This window comes from Muntiacus reevesi, chromosome 1, assembly GCF_963930625.1.
Source record: "Muntiacus reevesi chromosome 1, mMunRee1.1, whole genome shotgun sequence".
NCBI lineage: Eukaryota > Metazoa > Chordata > Mammalia > Artiodactyla > Cervidae > Muntiacus > Muntiacus reevesi.
In genome coordinates, this window is record NC_089249.1 from 276,636,670 (window position 1) to 276,659,749 (window position 23,080).

Here is a 23,080-nt window from a genome sequence, read left to right on the forward strand (position 1 = left end):
AAAAAAATGAAATGAAACAGACAAAGGTTAATATATTCCACAGAAGAGAGAGAACTTGAGCAATGTCTTGAGAAAGAAGATCAGGGGGTTCAGAATGGGATGAAGTTATAGGCTAGTAGATAGGTAACTGCTAAAAAGAACCTGTTTTCCACTGAAATGGAATGAAAGACAGATAAACCATTAATTTATAAACAGAGTATCAGTTCCGTTCAGTTCAGTCGCTCAGTTGTGTCCGACTCTTTGCGACTCCATGGATTGCAGAAGGCCAGGCCTCCCTGTCCATCACCAAGTCCTGGAGTTCACCCAAACTCATGTCCATCCAGTCGGTGATGACATCCAGACATCTCATCCTCTGCCGTCCCCTTCTCCTCCTGCCCTCAATCCCTCCCAGCATCAGGGTCTTTTCCAATGAGTCAGCTCTCCGCATCAGGTGGCCAAAGTACTGGAGCTTCAGCTTCAGCATCAGTCCTTCCAATGAACACCCTGGACTGATCTCCTTGCAGTCCAAGGCATAAAGAGATGTAAATAGAAGCTGAGAACACTCCTACTGAACAGCCTCTGTGGACTCAGATAAGGATAAAGCCCTGCCACCTGTGGAAAATGAGGTCGGGCTGGGTAGTCAGGGCTTCCAAGCGTCTGCTCGCTGCGGAGACAGCGCTCACCGCACCAGCCGGGGCAGAGGGCGCTGCGGCCCGTTTGCGACTGGCATCGCCCGGTGACGTGACAGCAGTCCGTCAGCTCCCAAGTCACTGATGCAGCGGCCCTGCCCTGCGTGAGCTGCTGTGTCGCCCCAGCGCGTGTTCTGGTAGCCGTCTGAACACCGCTGCACCTACAGAGGCTGATTGATCCTAAGCTCCAGCTGGGGACTGGGATGTGCGGGAGGAGCTGTTTCCCCACGTTACCAATGGTACGCTTGACACCGAACTCCACCCCCCCCCCCCCCCACACACACACACACAAAACTCCTGGGAGTAAAATTGGATTGTATTTTAATATTATTGATTAAATACAATTCAATTCACAAAAGTCCACAAGCCCCTAAAGATTAAATACAGACAGAAGGGCCTGTCTCTGGAGTTCCAAGCATTAAGTGTCAATAAACATTTCTGGAAGGTGAATATTTTGACTTTGTGTTTAAATCTTTGATTGCTTTACTTGCTAACCCTTAACACACTTGTTTTATTTTGCCAATTAGATTCCAACCTTTTGAGGAGAGTAACTTTAGTCACAAAACTGCACAATAAAACCTCTATTAGCTTGAAAAGAAAACCTTGAGAGAGGCAGTTTTGTAAGAAAATGACATATTACATCTCGGCTAGCCAAAAAGGATTTGAGAATCATAAAAACAACTGAAATCTCCTTTTAATAGGAAGTATAAAGTAAGAGAGCATTTTATGTTCTTCTATCAGATTTGCTCTCTTTTTCATTTAATTTTGAGGAGGTCTTATCAACATCGATGGGATGAAATGTCAGCATAAAAGTAAAAAAAATGTTAATTTTAGCATGTACATAATGCATGCTGACCAATGAAAAGGCAACTTAAACAAAATTTTGAATTTTTTTTTATTTTAGGGTATTTTTTTTCTGTTTTTAAAGGATCAAATTCTTTTTATGAAAGATAATTCAGATAGCTAGTTGGCATTTTAAAATAAAATATAGAATAATAAGAAAAATTCACTCTTGGTCAGTACTTGGATAGAAAACTCATGAAATTAGAAATATGTGACATCCTATTTCTAACCAATTAAAATCAACACAATGAAAACCATTCTGCTGCATTCACCAAATAATTCTTGTTAGTTATTAAATAGTTTCTTTTCTAACTGGAAACCTTTCCAATGATATGCAAAGAGAAAATAATTATGTAAAAATTATTAAAAGATAGGAAATGAAAAATTGCAAATGTAATTTTTACCAAAGAGCCAGAAATACTCTTCCATTAAGAAAAAATTTGAACTGTGGTGTTGGAAAAGATTCGACAGTCCCTTGGACTGCAAGGAGATCCAACCAGTCCATCCTAAAGGAAATCTGTCCTGAGTATTCATTGGAAGGACTGATATTGAAGCTGAAACTCCAATACTTTGGCCACTTGATGCAAAGAGCTGACTCCTTGGAAAAGACCCTGATGCTGGGAAAGATTGAAGGAAGGAGGAGAAGGGGACAACAGAGGATGAGATGGTTGGATGGCATCACCGACTCAATGGACATGAGTTTGAGCAAACTCCGGGAGATGGTGAAGGACAGGGAAGCCTGGCGTGCTGCAGTCCATGGGTTCACAGAGTTAAACAAAACTAAGCGACGTAACAGAACTGAAGAAAAGGTTCAGGGCTTCCCTGCTAGGCCAGTAGTTAAGAATCTTCCTGCCAACACAGGGCACACAGGTTCAGTCACTGGTCCAGGAAGATCCCACAAGCCGCAGAGCAACTAAGCAACTGTCCAGTTGCTACTGCAGCCCCAGCACCCTAGAATCCATGCTCGGCAACTGAAGAAAGTCCCCTGGGCAGCGAGGAAGACACCACAGTCAGAAATTTTAAAAAAAATTCAAAATCAAAGCACTTTTACTGCGGTAGCCAGGTCAACACTGCCACCTGCTGGTAAAAATACAAATTGCAAGCCTGGAAAGGATATGAAAGGGTTTAAATGAAACACTTTTTCTGGAAAGTGAAGTGAAAGTCGCTCAGTCCAGTCTGACTCTTCCCAACCCGATGGACTATACAGTCCGTGGAATTTTCCCGGCCAGAATACTGGAGTTGGTAACAGTTCCCTTCTCCAGGGGATCTTCCCAAGGGATCTTCACAATCCAGGGATCAAACCCATCTCCCACATTCTTTACCCGCTGAGCCACCAGTGAAACTCCAGAATACTGGAGTGGGCAGTCTATCTCTTCTCCAGGGGATCTTCCCAACCCAGGAACGGAACCAGGGTCTCCTGCATTGCAGGTGAATTCTTTACCAGCTGAGGACCAGGGAGACCAAATTATTTTCATGTCTGTGTGCCTGAAATTTGCTTATCAACAGTAACTTCATAAAAATTTTGGAGCCAAAACTTGATTCAAGTTCTAGCTCTGACCATTTATTAGCTTTTCGGCATTGAAACAACTTAATTTCCCTGGGTGTTAGCTGTCTCACATGTGAAACAGAACTGCAGTGAGTATAAACCATATATATGTTCAGCTCATATTTTCAAGCAAGAGCAGCCTCATTTTCACTAGAATTACCTGATCTCTGCTAGTGTTTTAAAAAGTGTTTTCATGGCTAGTGTTACCCAGCAGGTTTTGCTGCTGATAATTTTCAGACCTTGAAATTCCTTCTTAAAGACCCATGATAATCATCATTACACCACTTACAGAAACAGAAAGCTAACAATAGACTGATTTAACATAACCAAGGCAAAAGAAGGCTGTACATTAAACAAGGAGAAGAGAGAGGAAAAGGGGAAAACATTCAGAGACGTGTGAATCAGTGATTCAATTTTTCCTTATAAGCTTCTGCTTATTTAACTTATATGCAGAGTACATCATGAGAAACGCTGGGCTGGAGGAAGCACAAGCTGGAATAAAGATTGCCAGGGGAAATATTAATAACCTCAGATATGCAGATGACACCACCCTTATGGCAGAAAGTGAAGAACTAAAGAGCCTCTTGATGAAAGTGAAAGAGGAGTGAAAAAGTTGGCTTAAAGCTCAACATTCAGAAAACTAAGATCCTGGCATACAGTCCCATCACTTCATGCAAATTGATGGGGAAACAGTGGAAACAGTAGCAGACTTTATTTTTTTGGGCTCCAAAATCACTGCAGATGGTGACTGCAGTCATGAAATTAAAAGATACTTACTCCTTGGAAGGAAAGTTATGACCAACCTGGACAGCATATTAAAAAGCAGAGACATTACTTTGTCAACAAAGGTCCATCTGGTCAAGGCTATGGTTTTTCCAGTGGTCATGTATGGATGGGAGAGTTGGACTGTGAAGAAAACTGAGCACCGAAAAATTGATGCTTTTGAACTTGGTATTGGAGAAGACTCTTGAGAGTCCCTTGGACTGCAAGGAGATCCAGCCAGTCCATCCTAAAGGAGATCAGTCCTGGGTGTTCACTAGAAGGACTGATGCTGAAGCTGAAACTCCAGTACTTTGGCCACCTGATGTGAAGAGCTGACTCATTTGAAAAGACCCTGATGCTGGGAAAGACTGAGGGCAGGAGTAGAAGGGGACGACAGAGGATGAGAAGGCTGGATGGCATCACCGACTCAATGAACATGAGTTTGAGTAAACTCCAGGAGTTGGTGATGGACAGGGAGGCCTGGCGTGCTGGGGTTCATCGGGCTGCAAAGAGCCGGATACGACTGAGCGACTGAACTGAACTGAACTACTTTGTTGACAAGTAGCAGAGACCAGCCAGAGAGCACCCTGTCATTAAAAGCTATGTGTCCGCTTTTTCCAGATCCTTTGAAAGATCTCAGGAATAATCCTGAGGAGCACATGCCAGGGCGTCCTTATTTTATGACTGTCAGTGTCTCTAGAATTGCCACTTAGTTATGTCAAATCTGCTCCATTTCACTCTGCCTATCAGAACATCTCACGTTTCCATCACCACATGATGCCATGCACTCAAGCCCATAATTCATGGGTCCCTCCATGAAACAGGCTGCAGGAGAAGTGACACCTTATTTCTGAAGTACCTCGCTAATACAACAGAAGAAGGAACTTAGCAAGTGCCATCTCTAAGGTTTCATTTCTGAAAGGAGGCACCTTGGGAAAAATTGCAACACTGCTTTCCAACTTCCTAGCACCCTTTCTTCCTCAACTCACTGTCCTGCATCCCAGAGAACATGTGCTTCTGTATTTTCAGAAGCAAACCCTGGCACTATCTCAACCCTCGAAATTACTCAATTATTCGTTCTCTCTCGTTTGCTTTCAAACCAAACATGAATTTTCTTGGGGATCAAAATTAGTAATAAGAAAACACACTTAAGTCACTGATCACGAAATAAGATTCACACTCTTCCCCAATCTTCTTCAATGTGTTACTTTGTAATTAGAAGTTCCCAGCCCTGATTTCACTTTAACAATCCCCTAGGGAATTTTTAACAAATTGAACTGGTCTGGGATGGGGCTTGAACGTTGTTAAATTTTAAAGCCCCACAGGTGGCTTCAATTACAGTCATCTTGGTCAACAACTCAATCCAAAAGCTTAATGAATTTTAAAAAGTTAAATATTTTCATAGGTTAGAGAGGAAGATGTTTATTTCCTCTAAGTAAAATGAAGACACAAAAATAGTAAAATAATTTAAAAAGATGACACTCATGAAAATCAACCTTTTTATCCCACTGTTACCTTCAAATAACATTCTACTTTAATCCCTTGAAAACATTCATGGATAGATTCCATCATTATGTGGCCATTTTTGGTATCAGAAAGTTTCCACTTCCCTCTGGCCTTGAATTAGAACTGATTTTGGAAAAAAGTCCTACTAAGCAGAGTAGCTTCAGGATCAGTCGTTCCAGTGAATACCCAGGACTGATCTCCTTCAGGATGGACTGGTTGGATCTCCTTTAGTCCAAGGGACTCTCAAGAGTCAAAAACATCAATTCTTCAGCACTCCACTTTCTTTATAGTCCAACTCTCACATCCATACATGACCACTGGAAAAACCATAGCCTTAACTAGACAGACCTTGAAGGATTGACGCTGAAGCTGAAACTCCAGTACTTTGGCCACCACATGTGAAAAGCTGACTCATCTGAAAAGACCCTGATGCTGGGAAAGATTGAGGGCAGGAGGAGAAGGGGATGACAGAGGATGAGATGGTTGGATGGCATCACCGACTCAATGGACATGGGTTTGGGTAAACTCCGGGAGTTGGTGATGGACAGGGAGACCTGGAGTGCTGCGGTTCATGGGGTCGCAAAGAGTTGGACACGACTGAGCGACTGAACTGAACTGAAGCAGAGTAGGTTAAATTCCTCACTACAGACAGTCTCAAACATAGGATGGTTCAACATAGTTTTTTCGAACCTTCGGATGGTGTGAAAGTGACGCTCGTTCGGTGGAAATTGTACTGTGCATTTTGTCTTCGGATCTTTTCCTGGGTCAGCGATGTGGGGCAGACGTGCTCTCCACGTGAAGAGCAGTGGCAACCGCTCCCAGTCAGTCACCTGGTCATGGAGGTAGACCACTGATACACTTACAATCACGCTAAAATACTAAAATGTTTCGACCCACTTCACCAGACCTGATTCTGATTGCTTAGTTATTTTAGATCACTTACATGAAGTCCCAGTACTTTGGCCACCTGATGCAAAGAGCTGCCACGTTCATTGCAAAAGACCCTGATGCTGGGAAAGACTGAAGGCAAAAGGAGAAGGGGGTGACAGAGGATGAGATGGTTGGATGGCATCACCGACTCATTGGACATGGGTTTGGGTGAACTCCGGGAGATGACATGACTGAGCCAGACATGACTGAGCAACTGAAAAACAACAAACGTAACATATGTTAATGTTATTGTCTGGGGTACAAAAAGGCTAAGGGAACCTGAATGTGTTAAAGTGAAGGGAAAACATCATTACATCTCAAATTAATGACCAATGTGATTTCTTTAAAAGATATTGTACTGAGTATTTTGACAATCCATGATGAATTAAATATATAACCTTTTGCAGACACATTACTTTTGGTGTCAGATACTTCAAAACAAACCATCTGTAACACATATCCTTATTATATCAATCCTATATATTCATCTGCCTTACATGGAAACTGTTGTGTGAAAGAATCTTAGTATGTATTTCATAATGAATGGCTTATACTGAATTAAATACATCCACTGAGACAGCAGAAATCACTGTATTAAATTACATTCTCAAGTTCAAAAGGACAGATTTTCCCTCTCCCAACCAACAAATGTCTGTGTATATATAAAGAGAAATAAATCATATTTTAAAATCTGTGACTTTAATAAGATTAAACACTTAAACAAGTACAAACATATTGATATTTTAAAATATATAAATTTTACATAATTATTTATAATAAAGATTGAAAAAATAGAGCTAAAATTTTATTTGCATTTTCTTCCAATTTACAGAGGTAAACAATTGTACAGTTCTTTCCATATGTAAAGGTTTTACATTTGTATTTCCTACAATTAAGAAAATTCAAATGTTAAATTTTAAGACATATATTCAATTATGTACAAAAAAAATAACCAAATTACAAACTTAAAAATCATTATAAATTGTGAAAAATACATATTATAAAAAATTATGTTCTTAAAGTAGCATAATACCAATTCATATAATCTAGGTAACTCCAAAAGAATAAACAATGTTTAATAATTATAGTAGTGTCTATATTGCCCTAGCATAAGAGGAGGTATTCTTTGTAAATATGTATGTTATAAATGAGTCTGACTTCTTTCAAGTGCCAAAATTATTTTCACTTTAATCACGTTCATTAAAATTTTGTAAAAATGTTTATCATCTACTAAAATTGAGTATGCTGAACACAATGAAACCCTTGATAACTAAAAATCATTGTGAATGCCAATCATTTAGTGACTTATTTAACTATTCCTGAGTGGCGTGATTTTTTTTCTTTTCTCTCAAGTGGCTTTAGACTAATATGTTTTATAGTTTTTGTTTCCACTCTATAAATGAGTTCTTGAGGATTTGCCGTTATTTTACATCTAGAAAATGTTTCCAGTCAACTCCCAGCTTCCACATATAGGATTGTTGTTGTTTAGTCCCTAAGTCGTGCCAGACTCTTTTGCGACACCCTAGACTGAAGCCCACCAGGCTCCTCTGTCCATGGGATTTTCCAGGCAAGCATATTGGAGTGGGCTGCCATTTCCTTCTCCAGGGGATCTGCTCAACCCAGGGATCGAACCCATGTCTCCTGCACTGGCAGGCAGATTCGTTACCATTCAGCCACTGTGAAAGCCCCACACATAGGATATAGAAAGCCTAAACTCTCCCGTTAACCTTGGCTCTAAGAAGCATTTAAAAGGTGTCTGAGTGGGGCTTCCCTGGTGACTCAAAGAACCGGCCTCCCAATGCAGGTGATGTGGGCTCAATCCCTGGTCCGGGAAGACCCCACATGCCACGGAGCAACGAAGCCCGCCTACCACAACTGTTGAGCCTCTGCTCTGGAGCGCGGATCTGCAGTATTTAAGTGCACGCAGGAGGCCATGCTCTGCGAGAGAAGCCGCCCCAAAGAGAAGCCTGAGTACTGCCGCTGGAGAGTGGGCCCTGCCCCCAGCAACTAGGGAAGAGCCTCAGCAGCAGTGAAGACCCACAAAGCCACAATAAAAATAAGAAAGTGATCTAAAATGTGTCCGGCTGGGTAGGAGGGAGACCGCTTCTGAACTAGGAGTATCACATGTTTGCTCCCCTGTCCACCTTGAGCTGTCCCTTGGCTGTCATGCATTTCCTGCTTCTCAAGCACCTGGGTTTTGGCCACCCATTCTGGCTTCAGCCTTTGGTGCCTACATGTTCCTAGTTTAAGTAGATCTGTCTCTCTGCTGGGCGACCCACTGCTCCTCCAATCCCTAATATCCATGTGTGCCTGCCTCACTTCAAATTCATTCCTCCTGCATCTCAATCTATAAAGCTACTCAATTCTTGAATCGCCTCTGGCCACCAATTACCACAAAATATAATTCTTCAAAACTCTGTGAATTACTAGTGCTTCTGATCCTGCTCTCCTATCAGGCCTTTACCCATTTCGTTACTCAATAAAACACTGATTGTAAACAGCTAACCTAGGAAAAAGCTGATAATGAGTCTTATTAAATCAGTAACCTTATTTTATGAAATTTCAAATGGGTATGAACTTCAACAATTTTCTTAATCAGTACAGCTCTTGACCAGGTAGAAGTTATTTTTATTGATGTTTACTGATATATGTCCTCCACAATTCTGAGTACACAAAGTTGGCAAAAGTCTGAGCTGAAAAAATGGAATTATAATGCTATATATGTGAAATACTTAATCTTTAAATAAACGGATCAGTTAAAAGTAGAGTTTAATGTTTTAACCAAACAATAATACAAGCCTACGATAAGCAAAGTGCTGCTTATGTGCTATAAGTAATGTACTAGGAGATCCATTTTTCAAACGACAAAAGTTGAGCTACTGAGTATATAAACACTGATCATAGTTCATGAAGAAAGCTTTTCAAAGAAAATCAATAAAATGGACATAAGCCTTTTTTTAAAAAAAGAAATCTTTTCCTATCTAATTGGCACTTTACTGAAGCTGGCACCTTTCTCTGGAAGACATGGAACTGAATAATACTATCACAGAATAATAAAAATGGTAAAAATCAGCAATATCAACAAATCACTTCCTGTAATTCTTGAGTTAAAGTGAAGATATGTGTATAGAATGCCAATAATTCTGAACGCACTATGTACTTGGACACAAAACAGATAATTAACCAACATTCTAACAGTTCACTGTCTATAATACATCGACAGATTAGTACGTATAAATTTAAAAACAAATAATATTATTTAGATGGTTTTAAATTCATGTTCTTTCAATAACAGTTCTTGAAACTTAGAACTTAAACTAGATATATTTGAACTTTTACACCATGAATTTTCTAAAAAAGGCCAAACTACTGACAATGTTAATTAAAATAAAACAAGTTGTAAGAGGGACAGAAATATCACTTTGGTTTTAAAATATAAACTGTTAACTAAACACTGGCTTTTTCTTTCTAGTACTGTTTATTAGCTGGGGATTTCATCTATATATGTGTGTGTGTCTGTTTTGAGGCTTTTGATGAGCTTTGAAGGCACAGGTCTGTTTCTTATATTAAAACAAAAACAAATTAAGAGTCCATACATACACAGGAAACACATTTAATTATAAAAAAAAAAATTTCTAAAATATGATTGTCCACATTGGATAGTTAATGCTGCAGTGATATGCACTCTTACAAATGCAGGCCGATTTTCAATCTTTTCTTTTGCGATTTCATTCGTCATTCCCTGCTTTGCTGAGATCACTTACTAATGAAACCGTAGTCACAGCTGCATTCTGATTTTGAAATGCCACATCTGTGACTGATGGTGGAGGTTTATACAAAAAGACTGCAAGTCCATTGAAGAAAACAGTGATAATTTTACAAATAACACCTAAATAGAAAAACAAAAATTAATCATGGATTTTAGGCTTTAATTATTACAAAAATTGGTCCTCATTGAAAATTCTTCATGAATAGAATCTCACTACATACAGAAACTTTCACTTTTGTGTAAAGAAAAGGAGTATACAGGCAATTAGTTTTATGTTTTTAATTTTTAAAACTTTAGTAAGAAAGGTGATAGTTTTCAATAGAACATTGTCTACAAATCAAAGAATGAGTCTTATTTTTTCTAAACAATGAAAATATATAATAACTATTCTATTTTTGGCTATGATCGTACGTTCTTCTGGAGAAGGGCATGGCACCCCATTCCACCATTCCTGTCTGAGAATCCCATGGGCAGAGGAAGCTGGTGGGCTACAGCCCATGGGGTTGCAAAGAGTCAGACACGACTGAAGCAACTCAGCATAACACAGCACACACTGCATGCACATTCTTAACCAAGGAAAGATACTGATGGCTTACAGTATCATTGAACGTGAGTAATCAGTTGCAAAATTTTCATGTCCATGATGAAAAGTAATTCTAAAATTAAAAAAAGCTTCAGAGTACTTAGGAGAAAGTCTCTTTGGGAATATATAACATTCAATACTTAAAATTTACCTTTAAGCATCAACTAAAAATACGAAACATTTAGATTCACATCACAGGCTTCAATTTATTTTCAAAGAACTCTGAGAGTTCTTTGAAAGAATATCATCTTTCTTACCAAAGTTTTAAAAGTTTAAAAAGAGACTCTTTAAAGAAACTAGTTCTGGCCATAGTACATCTAAGTGCTAACTAAATATATTAAATGACCCCACATTGTAGTTTTTGCAGCAGCTAATTTGTATTAATCATTAATATCTGACTCAAACTGGGTATTTGAGAAACAGAAATACTCATTGAGCTAAGCATTTCTAGATTTAGACTAATTATAGGTACTATTATTATAATATTTTTGGAATATCTAAAGGTACGTATGTTTCTGGTGGAGGAATTCTCCTATTTATCACTGAGTAGGTAAAAGAAAAATTATCTACATTTTTGGTCAAAAAGTATAAATATAATCAATTAAATAAATTTTTAAACATAAAAATACACTGAATAAAAAAATGTTTCTTAACAGGTAAAAGTTATGGGAAGATTAATTTTGCCTATTTTAGTCAGTATTTACCATCTCATTGTTTTCCTAGATTTATGTATTTATTTCTTCAGTGGATAATTTATTATTCTGTCATTATAAATTCAGACAGCATACTCTGAATTTAAACACATGTAGGAGAAATAAGGGGCTTCCCTGGTAGCTCAGTTGGTAAAGAATCCACCTGCAATGCAGGAGACCATGGTTCAATTCCTGGGCAGGGAAGTTCCCCTGGAGAATGGACCGGCTACCCATTCCAGTATTCATGGATTTCCCTGGTGGCTCAGACAGTAAACAGTTTGCCTACAATGCAGGAGACCTGGGTTCAATCCCTGGGTTGGGAATATCCCCTTGAGGAGGGCATGGCAACCCACTCTAGTATTCTTGCCTTGAGAATCCCCATGGACAGAAGAGCCTGGTGGGCTACAGTCCAAGGGGTTTGAAAGAGTCGGACACGACCGAGCAACTAAGCACAATTTCTTAGGTTGTTTTTTAAATTTTCTAATTTTATCATACTCTTTCAAATTAGGTGCACTGCTCTAGTTCCTTAATCTTAATTTCCATTGATTGCTTAAGCAAGACTACAGAAGAGAGATTACTGAAGGCAAAACGGGTTAAACATCACGGCTAACCTGTTATATCATAAAAAGGTCTCTTACAAAGTACCTAGGAGCCAAGAATACATCCTGACCGAGGCTCCATGTGCTCTCCAAAGGGCAGGTGCTTAGATGACAGTCATTCCAGTTTCTCAGAATTTTCTTTTAGCCTTTTGTTATACTTTCCAAAAAATTTTGAGAAAAATTGTTCAAAGAAAATTATATAATATGTGATGCAATGACAGCTAAAATGTTACTCTCTTCTATCTTGGACTGTGCCTCACACACTCTAGGTATGGCCTTTTGAAACATGCTTTGATAACTGATTTCTGCTTCAGGACGAAAGGGCAGTCCAACTGCATGGACCAAACATGTCAAAACCTAAGTAAGTCACAATAAGGTGTTTTCTCTCTTGTCATAATCCATTTACGTAAAGTCACAAGAGGTCACCACTTACTTATGGCTACTAGCATATAGGCCATCCTGACGTTGTTGTACACCCAGCAAGCTCCTTTGTTTCCACATTCATTAATATCCCAGAGAATACAGGTGCTGTCTATTATACTGCCAAATATAATAGGCCCAGGTATGGTGCCTAAAAGAAATCACACGTAAAATGCATGAGTGAAGATTAAAGTTTACAGTAACAGGGTTTTTTACATATATTTTTTACATAAACGGGTAATAGGTATTGATCTGTCTATCCTACAAATCAATCAGTTCATGTACAAGTGATAGGAATATAAAGAAACAGACAAAACATTCTAAAATAATTATACATAATTATTATATATTTCTAGTCAATTCAAAAATTTATTTTAATAAACATCTTATAAATGTATTGGATTAATATTTTAATAAATATTAATGTATTGGATTAATATTTAGTTAAGGAAATGTTTTTGTTCACTGCTTTTCTAATTTAATAATTGTCTTTGAAATTACCTATTATATTTTTAAAAAATCAAAATAAATATCTGATGCATGGAATAAGTCTCCTAAACTTCAGCATATGTATTATGTGTGCATGTAAACTAATATGGGTATGAGTATACATATATATACTGTATAAACATGCATACACTGACAGGTATGTGCATGGGAATGTACATGCACACACACATTCACACTGACATGTTGCGTTCACCATTAACTGTACAACTATGGGCAAATCCCTGAATCTCTCAGGTCCTTAATTTATTCATGTAAAAAATGGGAAAATCAGTCTAGGGGATCTCTACCATTCCCTGCTTTTGGTTTTCATTTTTATAAACAATTGTAATATTATGTGTATAATATTATATGTAAAATTATACACACAAATAATTATGTGTAAGACATGTTTCTGTCTTATTATTCTTCCTATATCTGGAATCTTAAATTTTGGGGGGCTTAAGTTATTTCTTCCATCAATTTTTAACTAGACACAATATTTAAGTATAGTTTTTATTGAAACATACAAACTCATTATTTTTCACTGCTAATGCAAGAAGATTATGTCCCAAATGGAGTTAAATGCAGGGAGAAAAAGGAATTACAATGGTTGTAGATAAGATTTTATCATAATTTATGTTGGTAGTAGGTTTTATATGAATAAACAAAAAATTTGTCTTTTACTGTGCTCTATTAGAAATGTGCTGGTGATCATATGTCATATCTTAAATAAATATACTCTTTAGGGTTATATTTGTGACAGAATTGGAAACAACAGATAATCAATCAGATAAGTAAAAAGTAAAGTCCATATCTTTTTATGTGATCTGTAAATACTACATCTTGAATAATGGAAGATAGTTTTCTTCAATGACAGTTATGTAGTTGTCCACTGCAAATAAACCAATTGTTTTCTTGGCACATATTGTAAGTAAATAAATCAATAACAGTAAGGAATAAAAACAGTCAGCAGTTACCAATGCACTTAGAAAAATGACATACCTAATAATCGAAGCAACGTACACTGTATTCCCAATGCTAGAGATCGCTGCCTTTGATTAACACACCTGGAGATATTTAATGCATAGGAGACAAAAAATAGTTGTACAGTATATTTACTCTTTGAGAAAATTCATTTTTATATGAGCTCAGCATTTCTAGATTAAAATAAACACTATATGCAGGAAGTAAGCAATTATTTATAACAGCTTATATACAGTTCAACCTTTCTGGGACTGTAAGAGAAGAAAAATTTTATCCAAACTAAAGCAGTACAAATAATACCAAAGAGAGCTAAATGAGTTTTAACAAATATACAGAATATGTAGGAATAACACCAAACATAAAGGAGAAAGGACATTCATTAACCAGACTATTCTTGACTGTTTGACTATTCTGTGAGTTACAAGTCACACAACTTAAGTTGCAAGCAAATAATTCTTCTTCTCTTACTAACTTTGAGACAGAAATTACACCTGTGAGTTACAGTCACAAATTAGAGTCAGTGTAAAACAGTTTCTGATATTCAATTTGATTCCACAATAAATCTTTTCAGTAATAACTCTCAAATACGGATAAAACATGATGTTTGCACACAAGAGAGTTGGATAGGAGATAAAGGAGATCAAGCGATCTTCAAAAAGCAAATATGTAGATAAAAAGTGATGTAGATAAAATAGGTGTAATATTAAAACACTACTTAATGCTTTTAGACAAATCTCTAAAGTTTCCATTTGTCAAAAAGTATGTGAGAAGGTAGTGACTGAGTATCAAGAAACAAAGACTGAAGAGGGAAAAAATCTAGTTTGTTAGGAAATATAAAAGAAAGGCTGATGAGCTTCTAAAACGGCAAACAGGAAATAAAAATAATAGGAAATATTTTTATAACTCAGATGATAAGGAATCCACGTCCCAATGCAGGAGACCTGGGTTCGATCCCTGGGTTGGGAAGATCCCCTGAAGAAGGGAAAGGCAACCCACTCCAGTATTCTTGCCTGGAAAACCCCAAGGACAGAGGAGCCTGGGGGGCTACAGTCCATGGGGTCACAAAGAGGAAGTTCAAGACGGCGGGGATATATGTACACCTATGGCTGATTCATGTTGATGTTCGACAGAAAACAACAAAACACTGTGAAGCAATTATCCTTCAATTAAAAAAGTAAATTAATTTTTAAAAAAAAAGAGTCAGACACAACTGAATGACTCACACACACACGGAGAATGAAGAGGCAATGAAACTATGAAATATTGTGAAGAGCCCAGTGACAGGCAGCGTTTTTACTGTTTATAGGAAGGTTTACTATAACAGCACCTACTGTATAAGGCAGAATGCCCGCCATTCTGATTCTGACATGTGGAATGTATTCCCATTTCCATCATACTCAAATACAACCGATCATAACCCCAGCTTACAACTGAAGCCTCATTACAGGAGCAGAGAAAATAGCATTGAACAGATGTCAAGTAGGTAACGTTAAGGCACTTTCACAACCATAATCTCATTAAAGCCTCAAACATTTCGGGTTCAATGAGGTAGCTCTTCCAATGCCATAGAACTAATGATCTAGTAAGGGCTGAATTAGTACTGGAACCAACAGTCAATATAAACCCCAAATGCATCCCTGAGTCCATTTTCTTTTTCATTCAACATGTTGCCTTAGGGATGGCAAATTTCACAATATAACACATACCTGAGGATGGACACAGTTATAGGAGTACCAGCCATGAAGGTAAAAACAATTGCAGCAAAGAAAATGCCGAGGAATGGGGGCAAGTTTTTACAATGACTTGAACACTTTCCAGCTTGAGCTTCAAGACTAACACTTGATGGAGTAGGTGTTACATCAATTTCCCCTTCAATACATGAACAGTTATAATATACCTAGAAATATCAGACATAAACATATGGAAAGTGCTTATCTTGAAAACATTTTATCATCTCAAATTAAGTGATTTCTAGACATGGCAAACACTCTTACACAATCTTAATTCATACCAACAAATAGTGATGAGAAACAGTAATAACCCTTAAGAAATTAAGCAAGTGAAAACAAAGGGCCATATTTACAAAGTAGAATGCTCTGTATTTGACTTTAGTGTCTATGATTTTAACTTGTAACCTGTTACTGATTCATGTCTTATAAGACAAATTGACAAGAATATAACTATTAGAAGATCTAGGGGGCCTCCCTGGTGGCTCAGATGGTAGAGAATCTGCCTGCAATGCTGGAGACTCAAGTTCAATCCCTGGGTCAGGAAGATCCTCTGGGGAGGGAATGGCAACCCACTCCAGTATCCTTCCCTGGAGAATCCCACAGACAGAGGAGCCTGTTGGGCTATAGTCTATGGGGTCACAAAGAATCAGACACGATGGAGTGCTCACTCACACACACACACACACACACACACACACACATTCTAGACTGCTTTCAATAGACCTATTCAATTGCTCAGTTTTCCTGCTAATTTTCTTCTTTTCCATTATTATGATACAAAGAAAAGCATGCATTGTGACAATCTCACTATCTATGCTAGCTTGAAAGAACGAACACTTAATATAATTTTAACCACTGCCACAGTAAAATTAAATAATACATTACAAGAGCTTGGGAAAAAAATTACTGCTTTCAACTTAACTTTTTACTGTAATTTTCTGAATTATCTTACCAAAAACAAACTGTATCCCTCTAAAGATGACATATTTACCACAAACAAAAACCAGAAGTTATTACATTATCCTAAATGCTATTTTATATATAACAAATTAACTATTTAATATATGTATACACATATATGTGTATATATACATATAATAGCATGATATGTTGGAAAGTAACATGTTTTAAAAATCAAAAGTATTACCTTTGTAGGAAAATAATTCAGGTATATGAAAAGTGAGGCATAATCATTTTGCAAAGGCTTTTTACATCTCAACTATATCCTCACTACAAATCTTCGTATATGTTTAAGGCCACAATAAAGTCAGCAGAGCTAGAGAAGTCAAAGTCAATCAGTTCTTTTATTGCCCCAAAGGCAAGAAACCCCTGGTACTGACTCAGGAAATCCAAATATGGAGGTGACATTCCTAAAATGACGTTATGGACTCAGCAACCAGATACACCAAATAATGAAATAATGGAGCCTTTAGAAATATTAAGAAGAAAAACTGAAAAGAGTATTTTCTATCTTAATGAAATCTTACAACTCTCTTACATAAAAAAATATACAGTTCCTATAATATAGCTAACTGCTAGTCAACATCTGTTTCTGTCATTTAGACCACTGGTATGAAATATATTCTATTTCTGTGAACAAACGTGTACAATTCTTTATTACATTATTATCAATGCCTTTTGCCTATCTAAAATATTTCATTTAAAAAATCCAGTGAAAAAATGAGTTGTTACATGGATTAGCTGGGCATAAAAAAGCCAGGACAAATAGAAAATTTGGAAGTCAAACTAACTTGCTTTTCTAAAACAATCCCTAGAAGACAATTTACTGTTTAAAATGGTAATGATAATATTTGGTGACAAATACAAATATTGAATTAACCACATCAAAATGACCAATACCATTTCAGGTGTGCTCTAGGTACTAGAATTTTTTACTTATTTACTTATTTATTTATTCATTTATTTTGGTTTCCTTGTGCAGGATGTTATTTCTGTCTATACATTTTGATATGTGGATAAAACCTTTCCAACAATTTAATTCCTTGTCATAATCTTCTAACTGAAGTTAATCAGTAGCACTTACTGATATTCTGTTGATGATATTTAATATACAGGAAAAAGCTACCTACTTATCTGCTTCTCAAAGAAATAGTTTACCTTCTAGATAGTTCTGAATCTATGATATGTACCATGCTCACTTGTGGAATTTGATTCCTTATAACTGACACAAATACCTAATTTTTTCAACCTGTTTTGAAACTAAAGCCTCCCCAGATGTCCACAGATTTGAAGATATGATAACTCTCAGTTTTGGGGCTTTAAAAATCTTCCTGATGTCTTTCCTAAGTCTTTATAGTAACTTTATGGTAGTGATCTAATTAATTAGTTTTATTCCAAGGATTAAAACTGCACATGTCAATCAAGTCTATTAAATCTGCTATGATTTATCACATTTTTTCTGCCACATTTTCAATATTCTTACACAACTATTTTTAAATCTAGTAAGCAAAATTTAAACTACTTTTAAATCTAGTAAGCTCCAGGAGTTGGTGATGGACAGGGAAGCCTGGCATGCTGCAGTTCATGGGGCTGCAAAGAGTTGGACACGACTGAGTGACTGAACTGAACTGAACTGAAGTTAGATAATATGAAAAAAAAAATGTTCACTCTTTCCCACATTCTGGTTGACCCCCAGCGGAAAAATAAAACCCTACATCTCTGCTGAGATAAATGTTCAATGTATTTATCACACACAATATCCTTAGATATGTATACATATGCAAGACATATTTATGTATGTGTATACACGAACATATAAATATGTATAACCACACACACACACACAGATATCCATGTTAGTTCTAAGAGAAATATGAAGTAATTTTGTGATCTTAAACTTATCTTTATGTAGGAAAAAAAAGAATGCCATATCACCAATCCATATTTCAAATAACCAAGACTGTGCTGTTTTGTCATATAATTCTTATCTATCTTATTCATTGTAGTCTTTTATATATTTCCCTCAGATCTTTTCAAAGTTATCACATTATCTGTTAATATATAACATAACCTATTATGTACTACTAGTAATATGAATATTATTTTTCCCAAGGCTTTCAAATTTAATGAAGATAAAATTTTTAGATTGTAGATATAGTACAACAAAATTCTATGGGATTTTTTAAAAACTATTTAATTGAATTTAAAATAAATCATATTTAGGTAAGTTAATATGCACTCTAATCCAGTACTAAAAGTAACGTTGCACTAGAGAATGGGTTAGTGATTTGTATTTTTTAATGTGTCCATCGTTTAGCAATTAAAGGCAACCAATATTTATTCAGTTTTTATTATATACAATGTACTTAGTAAGAGTAAGAGAAGTTTCCTGACTTCAAGGGACAAACAATATAGTTGAAAAAAATAAAACAATGTAAAAAGCTAAATAATATTACAGAAGTGATGTTTAAAGATATATGCGAGGAACTGCCACGATGGTAATTGAATCTGAGGCATAAAGAGTGGGACCGTTTGGGGCCTTGTTTAAAACTTAAGGCAAGAACAATGAATTTTAAGTGTATAAGGCATTACTGCTGACTGTAGGTGCAACGCCTACAGCAGAGCTCTAGAACTGACTCATATTACTCGACTGAAGCTTTACACCTGGCTTCTGGATGGAGGAGGCAGGTCAGGGAGAAAAGACTAGTCGCAGCGTAACTCTCCTAGAGGAATACAGAAGGGCATCCAGAAATATATAAACACACTGCCTCATATGGTAGTAAAGGAGCAAACACAAGTTACCTTTGCGTGTCTTTTGGAGACAGATTGTGTACAACCTGCATAGCAGGGAGAAAAATACTGGACTCCATTTCCTCCACAGATAGGATAGTAATACGATCGCAGGCAGTTACAATCCGCATTACAAGGAGCGGTCAAGTTTCCCAGTTCCCCTGTCCTGTCAACAAGAAATAAAAGATGAATAAATTATCTACGTCATAACTTTTAACGAACAGATCAGAAGCATTGCTATATCTTGCATTTAGCCATTTATTCACTCACTTAATGCTTATTTAATTAGTGAACAAATAGAATGTCTGCCTTTTCACATAGAGCTTAACTTCATGTGGAAGAGACACGCAGTAGAAACAACAGCTATATAATAGAATGTCAATGTTTTAAAAAGCATAGACAGAGTAAGCAAATAAAGCGGTTTTCTAATTTCTCATAGATAATTTTTTTTTGGTGGGGGTTGGGGAGGGCTGGTTCTGGGGATTGTAAGACGTTCAGCAGCATCCCTGACCTCTACCCACTGGATGTCAGTAGCATCCCCGTAGCTATGACAACCAAACTGTCTCCAGACACTACCGTATTTCCCTAAAGTGAAAGACAATGAAGTCGCTCGGTCATGTCCAACTCTCCGTGACCCCACAGACTGTAGCCTGCCACACTCCTCTGTCCATGGGATTTTCCAGGCAAGAATATTGGAATGGGTTGCCATTTCCTTCTCCAGGAGATTTCCCTAGGGTGTGGTTAAAATGTTAAACCTGGAAGGATGAATACAATTATAATGTTCACCACACTCACTTTATCAATGGGAAAACTGAGGCCTAGAGAAATTAATTTACTTAACTTTCTTTGCCATCTAATACTCCTGGTTCCCAGACTCACTGTTATTCCCTCCTGCCTCTTGAGAGGAGGCAACCTCTTTTAAAATATAAAGGGTTACTCTCGGCAAAGATGGGCTTCCATGTGGCACAGTGATAAAAGAATCCATCTGCAATGCAGGAGAGACAAGAGACTACAGGTTTGATCCCTGGGTCAGGAAGGTCCCCTGGAGGAGGAAATGGCAACCCACTCCAGTACTCCTGCCTGGGAAATTCCATGGACAGAGGAGCCTGGTGGGCTACAATCTGCGGGGTGGCTAAGAGTTGGACATGACTGAGCACACATGCATAGACAAAAGATATTTCTCCAATCCCTTATCTATTTATTCATTCAATGAACATATACTGAGCAAGTGCAAGCCGCTATCCTAGGAACTGGGACTACAGAGCTGATAAGGTGGTTGTCATCCTCAAAGATTCCCTAGTTCAGGAGAAGAGATGGACCAAATTCATACAATAATATGGTTATAGACTGTGGTTATAGATATCAACAAGATGCATTTTAGATACCTGCACCGAGGAATGATGCTTAAAACAAGCCACAGTTTAGGTAAGAGGGCTGAAGCGCTGCTACTCGAGTCTTAAACAATGAGTCAATTAGCTGGGTAAATGGGGAAGGAGCAAGGTACTTCAGAGAAACTGATAAAAGGCATAAGGATGGGAAATAGCATTCTACATTCTATATGGAGAAATATGAATGATGTCTGAGTCAGAGAGTAATAGGAAATCTAGTTGGAAAATAGTCATGGATCAGATTACCGAGTGCCTCATGAGGCTTGTTGAAAACAAAGGGCTTTAACTTATTTTGAAAAGGTAATCAACTATTTTAGATGAAAAAATATTGTTAAAAATACATTTTAAAGAAATAACTCTAGGAGTTACACAAAGTTTCCAATTACAATATCCCAGGCAATAAATTATGACAATGTGTAGTAGAACTGAAATAGAATATTGATGAAAGAAAACAGATTTGAGAAATATTTTGGATGTAGAATCAGTAATATTCAGTGTTTAGCTGACTGGAGATAGGAACCGAATGGAAGAGTCAAGAATGACTCCTAGTATCTAACCTGGCATTTTGGCAGAAAAGAATTAGCTTTGGGGAAAACACAATGGGTGTGATTTTATAAATGACATTGAGATTAAGAGTCTCAAATTCGGTGAAGAAACCTGGTCTGGAGCCAGGTATCTTAATATCCATTTGCACATGGATATAACTGAAACTACGAGAATGATAAGATCAACCGAGTAAAGGTGGGAAGAATACAGAGGTCCTGGGAGTTCATGTATTTCATGAATACATAATGAGCTCCAATGATGTGCGAAACTTGAAGTGGTGGATATAGATCCAAAATAAATAAAGAGACAGAAATAAAGATAGAGAAAGAGAGAAAGGAAGGAAGGAAAAAGAATGGAAGTCAGGGTGGAATAAAATTTCCTACAACCATGAAGCAAAGTTTCTTGTACTGGGGATGAAAGACATAAACGAGTGATTTATCTATTAGAAGATAGTAACTGCTATACTGCAAAAAGGTGACACTTAAAGAGTAGGTGGAAAACAAGAAGCTCATACAGGAAACAGATTAAAGAGAAGGATATAAAGCAAACAGGAAGGTAATCAGTGGGGAAGTTGAGGGAAAGGGTGAGCAAAGAGTAAATTTTAAGTAATTTGTCCCCTGCTTGGAGCCTCTCCTTCAAATTCATTCCACCAGCTGCTGCTAGATCTCCTCATCAAGCACGCTTCCACTCATGAGATCGAGCATTACAGTCTCTGCTCTCATCTAGTATATACTATGTATGTAGAAATGAGGTGGCGAAAAAACCATTCCTGCAACTCTAGAAATAGTCTCTGCACAGTAACTTTGAAACTAAAATATTTTTATAATTCCCATATTATTGATAAATGATTACTAAGAACGTCAGAGTTTAAGACAGTCATGTAAACTACCATAGAAACAAAGAAATATAGAATGCATTCCTTATTATCAAGAATTAGTCACTGTAGCCTATATATTTATAAAGGTTTATTTCATGAAGTAAAGGGGGAGCTATGATCAGGAAAATAGTCAAAGTTTGTTAAGTTTATTGATTTTTTTAATTTTTGAAATATATAAAATATTTTATTTTAAAAAATTGAATATTTCAAAATGTTTTTAATATATTGAATATACACAAAATATATTTTAAATATTTTAAAAATACACGTGTGTGTTTATACATACAAATATGTAGATATAAGAAACATGTTTAATCACAAATAGCTGAATTTAATCATTAATGCTTTATTTGAATCCAAGCTATTATTTTCTTTTCTTTTATTTATTTTTTTTTGTCAGATAGTCTTTATATTAAATGAACCACAATTCATTAACAATGAAATACAGTATTGCCTGCCTGCTCACTAAGACTGAATTTTGTAATCACACTGTTGGCCGTGAAGAATCCAAGCTATTATTTTATAAATATGCTTCTACAAAAAGCAAAGATTTCCCTAAATCTATTGCAACTCCTTGATAGATATGCCTCTTACAGGTGCTGTTTCAGATAAGCAATGAAGTTACAGCTTTAGGCCATGGAGGGAAAAAATATTGTGTGTACTTACTAAGTATAAAGTAAAATGCAAATCACCATAACCAATACTGATTACCAGAACAGACCCAAAGATCTTACAGATAGATTACCAAGGTGATATAGGACAGTGGCAAATTTTAATAACTACTAGAGTTCTGGAAATATTCTCTGACAACTTCCTTTCAACTGAATTTAGTGTTGTACTTGTGTGTACTCAGTCGTGTCTGACTCTTTGAGATCCCAAGAACTGCAGCCCACCAGACTCCTCTGTCCATGGAATTTTCCAGGCAAGAAAATTACAGTGGGTTGCCCTTTCCTCCCTCAGGGGATCTTCCTGACCCAGGGATCAAAGCTGCATCTCTT

General features: G+C 36.9%; 1 protein-coding gene across 1 annotated transcript in view; it reads right to left on the reverse strand.

Moving 5' to 3' along the window:
* Positions 1–7,053: 7,053 nt before the first annotated feature.
* The window catches only part of SLCO4C1 (solute carrier organic anion transporter family member 4C1), a 76,616-nt gene continuing 60,589 nt past the window's right edge, over positions 7,054–23,080 (reverse strand). Inside the window, exons 9-13 of the mRNA XM_065919868.1 lie at positions 19,284–19,437; positions 15,498–15,688; positions 13,810–13,874; positions 12,332–12,469; positions 7,054–10,144 (exon numbers count right to left, since the gene is read on the reverse strand). Of these exons, the coding sequence (XP_065775940.1) occupies positions 9,984–10,144; positions 12,332–12,469; positions 13,810–13,874; positions 15,498–15,688; positions 19,284–19,437 (709 nt within the window). The 3' untranslated portion in view covers positions 7,054–9,983. The remainder of the gene's footprint in view (positions 10,145–12,331; positions 12,470–13,809; positions 13,875–15,497; positions 15,689–19,283; positions 19,438–23,080) is intronic.